Source organism: Mustela erminea, chromosome 8 (assembly GCF_009829155.1).
Source record: "Mustela erminea isolate mMusErm1 chromosome 8, mMusErm1.Pri, whole genome shotgun sequence".
NCBI classification, from domain to species: domain Eukaryota; kingdom Metazoa; phylum Chordata; class Mammalia; order Carnivora; family Mustelidae; genus Mustela; species Mustela erminea.
This window is the reverse complement of record NC_045621.1, coordinates 28,133,166-28,139,165: the sequence shown is the minus strand read 5'-3', so window position 1 is coordinate 28,139,165 and position 6,000 is coordinate 28,133,166. Positions and strand designations below refer to the sequence as shown.

Genomic DNA, 6,000 nt, shown 5'->3' with positions numbered 1-6,000 from the left:
TGGGCTCCATTCTCAGCGGGGAGTCTGCCTGTCCCTCTGCATGCACCCGTGTGCTCCCTCTAAAATAAATAATAAATTATTAAAAAGATATGGACCTCAAAGATAAATACAATGAAAACAAAACCAGGGTGTTAAAGTTTAACTCAAGATAGTTGACCAACTAAGGTGCCACCTGGAGTCTGGCTCTGTTAGAGACGCGTTGAAGAGAGGTCAGGACCAAGACCTCTCCTCTCAGTGCTAGTCCTCTCCCTGTGGCTGGAGGTGCACCTGTGCCTCCCACGCTTTGGGGGACACTGAGGCAAGCAAGTTGTAATTCTGACCAAGCCCACACAGGCATGCAAGGACGTTATTTACAGCACTGTTTCTGGCCAAGGCTCTTGGAGCTAAGTAACTCCCAGTTAGCAGCCTGGAACCAGAAATAAAGATGGTCTCATGGAGTGATCAAGCCCCAGTTAAATTATTCATTCATTCAAGATTTATTGAGCGCCTCCTGTGTGCCAGGCACCGTGCTAGGCGCAGAATTACAGAGATGCATAAGATACAGTCCATGCCCTGAAGGGTTCACAGTCTAGAAGGGGAGACAAACATGTAAACAAGTAAAATACAATGTGAGAAGTGCCACGAGAGAAGCATTTACAAAGAGCAGAGGTAGCCTGGAGGGTGAGGAGCATGGGGTTGTCTTCCTGGAGGAGGGGGACTTTGAGGGGCATTGTGAGAGATGAATGGGTGTTTGCCAGGCAGATAAGGCTGGAGGAGCAGGGGAAAGGCATTCCAGTCTGAAGGAACAGCATGAGCAAAGGCACAGCGGCATGAAACTGCGTGTCTGTTGGGGGAGTGGGGACTGTATTCTGGTGGTATTGCTAGAGTTGGTACCAGACACTACGGCTGGAGAGAGAGGCAGAGGCGGGATGATGAGGGGAAACCGAGGGCAGGGGGCATCTCAGAAGCTCACTAGAGGCGAGCATAGCCTGAGGGAAAGCTTGAACACAGGAAGCAAAGGCTCCCGAGGTATGCCTCCTCCTCGGGGACCTCAGGAATCCTCTCTGAGGCCTCAAAGGGACCTGGACCAGAGGAGAGGCTAAGCTAGAGGGCAGGGCTCAGGCCTGGGGTCCTGGAGGCTGCCACTCGGTGGAGAGCGGATAGCTCTCTGCTCCCAGGCTTGATTTCTGCGCTCTGCTGCGTGGACCCCCTTCCCTGGCCAGGATGGGATCAAGGATCGAATGAAAGATGACGTGAGGAGGTTCTTGGCAAACTTTAGAGGGCCAGAGGAAGGGTTTTATAACCAAAAGAGGAGAGGGACTGAGGAGGGTAAAGCAGGAGTGAGAACAAGGCAGAAGTTCCTAAGAACAAGGGCCATGAGGAGAAAACTGCCGCGCCAGGGTGCAGGATGGCTCTCGGCCCTGGGAAGCAGAGTCCTTTGGGCCCCAGGCAAGGGCAGAGGCCAGCTGCACAGGGAGCCTGACTGGCCAGGCTGCAGTCCAGCATCCCCTGTCTCCTCAGCCTGAGGGCGCGGTGTCGGGGGCAACCAGGACCCTCCCCCTTCCAGGCTGCAGGGGGATCACTGAGGCCGAGATTGTCCAGACATGCGGACGTCCAGCCCTTTCAGCGTTCTCAGAAATGGCTCTGTTTGAAAAATGCCTTCATGGGTGGGGGACAAGGGGGCGGGCAGGGGGGAGGCTTGGGGAGGAGGGCCAGTGTCTCAGGGCGCCGGAGCCCAGCTGCCCCTCTGAGTGACCGCTTTTCCAAGGCACCACACCTCAGGCCATTTTGGGGGCCTGAGTGTCTTTCCCAAGCCGGGAAGGGAGAAGGGGGAAGAGGACTCAACCTGCTCCTGGCTCCTGCCGCCCTAGGTGAGAGTGAGGCCCTCCTGAGGGAGGGGTGACCAGCACTCTCCACGTCCTTGACAGGGGCAGGAGTGGGGCCAGGGAGGAGGCCCCCTCCCAGCAGGGTCTGGAGAGGTCCCAAGGCTCTCCCTTTCCTCTTGCCCTGGATATCTCCGCCTCCCCCCGTGGGGTCTCCAAGCTTTCAACCAGCCTCTCTCCTTTCGGTCTCATGGCCTCGTCCCCTTGTCCCTCCTCCCGTGACAGTGCTGGACCCTGAGGCCCCCCGTGGGTGCCGATGGAGGTGGTGGTGGCAGCAATGAGGGGGATGGCATGGTGCGGGCGGTGGGTGGACTCCCCGCCATGGGGGATGGGCTGGCGTGGGCGGGGGGCTGTCACTTGCTCTTGTGCAGGTCCTTCAGCTGGCGGAGCTTCTCCAGGAGCTGGGCCCGGGAATAGTCATCATCCCCAGTGGGGCCTGGGCCTGGCCCCAGAGCCTCCTGCAGCACCAGGCAGTGGGTCCTCAGGAACGGATTGTAGGAGCGCTCCTCTCCCAGCGTGGATGGGCACTGCGGGACAAGAGGCACCAGGTTTGGTGGAGACAGTCTGGGAGACAGACCCAATCAGGGAAGCCATCCGCCCAGGACCCTGTTTCAGGGTTCAGGGGGCCTCCCTTGAAGGCCTGTGCACCAAACATGTCGGGGCTCTAGGGACAGGTCTGCAGGCCACAGCTCAGCATGAAGGGGTTCCTGCTGGGGCGTGCCCTGGGGGGGGTCCCCCCACCCTTACCTCCCCCTGCCCCCACCTTACCTCCCCCTCCCCCCATGTCCCCCATCCCCCACCCCCACCCCAGGCCCCACCCGCCCGCACCGTGCTCTTGCGCTCCATTCGCTGTCTCTGGACCCACTGCATCTTCCTCTCCCGGGCCAGGTTCTCAGGCTCCACCACACCTGCAAAGCCCAGGTTCTCTTCTGCGTACTCGTGACCTGAGGCCCAAGGGGCGGGGAGGGGAGGGACCAAGATGCCAGGCACAGAGAGAGCAGTGCGGTTAGAAAAAGTCCTCCTTCCCCCCAGGCACCTGATGGCCAGGGGGAGGGCTGGGAGAGCCCCAGCCGCCCGGGAGCCCTGCCTCCTAGCCCTCACGCTGCCCCTGCACTGCTGTGCAACCTCAGCAGAGTCATGGCACCTGAGCCGCAGTTTTGTCGTCTGGCACGTGGAGCAGATAACACTACCAGAACACAGATGTGTCCCCAGTGCCTAGGACAGAGGCTGGCATGCGTTCGGCATTCCATCAAGTATTTGTCAAATGAATGGATAGGTAAATATATGTTCTGAGGATTAGCTGACATCTCAGTGGTGTGCTTGAGAATCTACAGCTATCCAATGTTTGTGGACATATGTAGGGATGTGCAGTGTCTGGACGGACGGATGGACGGACATGCCACATACACACCTGGGGACGGATGCACATGCAATGTGGGGTATGGGTGCCTGCAGTGGACATGCGCAGAGTTGGGTTTACTGACTTCTCTGATAAGCAAAGGTGATTTTCTGTTCTTGGCTCTGGCTGTAAAATATCAGCCATCTCTGGGCTGCCCCGGGGCCTACAGGGCTCCCCGGAGGCCGAGGGCTGGCTGTCAGGGGCAGCTGGCATGAGAAGTAGAGGCGCGTTCCAAGCCAGTATTCCAGAATGAAGGGGGCTCTGCCCTCATGGCTCGAGCTGGCTCCGAGGAGCCACTGGAGGTGGAGTGGTATCCCCTCTGGGCCAGTTGCAGGGGCAGCTGGGGCTGTAAGGGAGTGAGGGAGGAGGAGGAAGGGGACCTCACCAGGCCACAGCAGAGTGTCATCCCCTAGCCCCAGCACCGTGTCCAGGGAGCTCAGCATGGTCTCTGCGGTGCCCTCAAAGGTCCGTCCTGGCGAGGGGCGGCGGGTGTGTCACAAGGTACAAGAACACAGCTCGGTGTAAGGTACAGGGAGTGGGCTGGGGACCAGCGTGCATAGCTGGGACTGGCCACCAGCTCTCATCCTGGCCCCTGCCACCCCCACCCCCAGGCATCCACACCCTCCTTCCCACTGGTTGCTGAGCCCACATGCTCACTCCCCAACCAAGCCTGTGGCAAGGCCTGCACTGCACATACTGACATGTGGATGGAGAGGGGGACGGAAGCATCAGGCTGAGTGCCCAGGGCCCCAAGCACAGTTGGTGTGGGGTGACTCTTTTCCATGGCTGCCCTCTGAGACTCCACACAGCCTGGGACTGTGATCCTTCCCTACCCACAGGTCACCCTCGCATTCAGGGCTTCTCTACTTTTTGTAACCGAGTCTCTCCAGGTACGAAGAACTAGGCTCCGCCCAGTGGAAACCCACGCCCTGCCAGGTCTGTACTCTGTGACAAGCATCATCTCGTTCTGTGCATCCTCTGTGGGAAGTTGCAAGGGTATTAAAAACCACGGGCTCACCCGGACGGGAATAACAGCAAGGCAGTGTCTGCACTGAAAGCAAAGTTTTCATGCACTGCATGGAGCTGTGCCGTCTTTGGGTTTCAGCCCTGACCTCTCCCTCCTTTCTATCCACCCCCGCTCCCACTTCCCTTTTGGTGGGGGGGAACTCACCACAGCCAGAGAGGAAGAGGAGGTCCCCTGAGAAGAGACAGGAGGGACCCTTGTAGGGCTCCCCGTCCAGCAGGTAGACCAGATGGCCTTGCGTGTGGCCTGGGGTGGCCAGAGCCCGGATCTGAAGTCGTCCCACGCTAACCACATCTTGATGACACAGGGGGCTGAGAAGCAAGGCAGCAGGGGAGAGAAGGTGCTAGAGCCTGGGCTGTGCTGGGCCTTGCCCCACCCGATGCCCAAGGAGTTTAGTGAATTGAAGGAGGCAGGGCTTCCACACCGGAAAGGGAAGGCACTGACAGTGCCCAGGGCTTCAGATCCAAACTCTTGCCTCTCCCACTCTCGGGGACCATGGCTGGATGAGTTGGGGAGTGGGCTGTGATCTGCCCTCCAAGGGCCAGGAAGGGGGTCAGCAAAGATCCAGCTGCTGACACTCCTACAGTACTCGACTACAGGACAGGGTGTGGGAAGGGGCGAATGGAAGGGCCACCCACCCCAGGACAGGGACTTACTGGGTGAGGTAGGGGATGCCGTCCTGAGGGCTCCCGTACACCCGACAGTCCTGGTGCCGCCGGCTGAGGTCACGGTTCCCTCCACTGTGGTCCCTGGAGGATAGCAGAGACAGGAAGGAACTTTAAGGGGCAACAGTACTAGGCCTCCTTGCCTTCCTTGTTCCAGATCTCTAGGCCTTCAAGCCTTGAGCCCCAGGCTTCTGAACTGAGCCAAGCTGTCCACACCTCTAGGCCTTTGTTCGAGCTGCTCCCCTGCTCGCAATGTCATCTCCACGACCTGCCACCCCTCCCCTCCATCGCCCAGCCAGTGCCCGCCGATCTTTTTGGATTTTCTCAGCTTCAGGGCCATCAGCCTGTAAGTCCTCCAAGTGGATCTGGTCACACTTCACCAAGAGCCCCCCCACCTCCTGTACCTTGTGCCAAATGCCATCTAAATGTCTGTCATTGTTGTACCTGATCACGCAGGGCTATCTCCCCTACCCGACTATAATCTCCTCAAGGAAAGAACTCACAGGGTTTGCCCATGTCCCAGACACAGTGGATATCTAATACGTGCCTCAGGAATGAAAGATAAATGCCTGTCCTGTCCTCCTCTAGGGCTCCAGGAGCCTGATAAGCCCCACGGTGGGAGACCTGCCCCTTCCCTCCTTTTCTGCTGGTGCCCCCCGAGACTTTATGAAGAAGGTAGGTTCCTCGCATCCCGACTCCCTGCCCCCCCTCCCCAGCCCAGCCTCTCCTCCCTGGGTCTAGTTCTGCCAAGCCCACAGGGGCAAGGGTTGGCCAGGGAAGATCTTCTGGACCCAGGCCCCCACCCCAGCCCCTTACCAGTGCTTGTGGGTGCAGAGGATGGCAACCAAATTAACGCCCTCCTTTTCAATGGAAGCCTGGGGGAGAGAGGAGGCACTGAGATGGATGGGTGGTATGTAGCGGGGGCGGGGGCACAGGTGCCGGGTGAGAGCAGAGCGCAGGGAGAATGAGAGGGTAGGGAGGAGACTGGGGAGAAGGGGGTCAGCTGAAGCTGAGCCACAGCACAGGGGAGATCATGGGGAGGTGGGTGGA

The 6,000-nt window shown here is 59.1% G+C and overlaps 1 protein-coding gene across 2 annotated transcripts in view; it reads right to left on the bottom strand.

Annotated features, from left to right (window-relative positions):
* Window positions 1–452: 452 nt before the first annotated feature.
* PNKD (PNKD metallo-beta-lactamase domain containing) overlaps window positions 453–6,000 on the bottom strand; it is a 61,095-nt gene continuing 55,547 nt past the window's right edge. For both annotated transcript variants that reach the window (XM_032354778.1, XM_032354779.1), the window contains 6 exons: window positions 5,767–5,825; window positions 4,942–5,034; window positions 4,433–4,596; window positions 3,647–3,733; window positions 2,691–2,806; window positions 453–2,389 (listed from right to left, as the gene is read on the bottom strand). In XM_032354778.1, coding sequence (XP_032210669.1) covers window positions 2,216–2,389; window positions 2,691–2,806; window positions 3,647–3,733; window positions 4,433–4,596; window positions 4,942–5,034; window positions 5,767–5,825 — 693 coding nt within the window. In that variant the 3' untranslated portion in view covers window positions 453–2,215. The remainder of the gene's footprint in view (window positions 2,390–2,690; window positions 2,807–3,646; window positions 3,734–4,432; window positions 4,597–4,941; window positions 5,035–5,766; window positions 5,826–6,000) is intronic.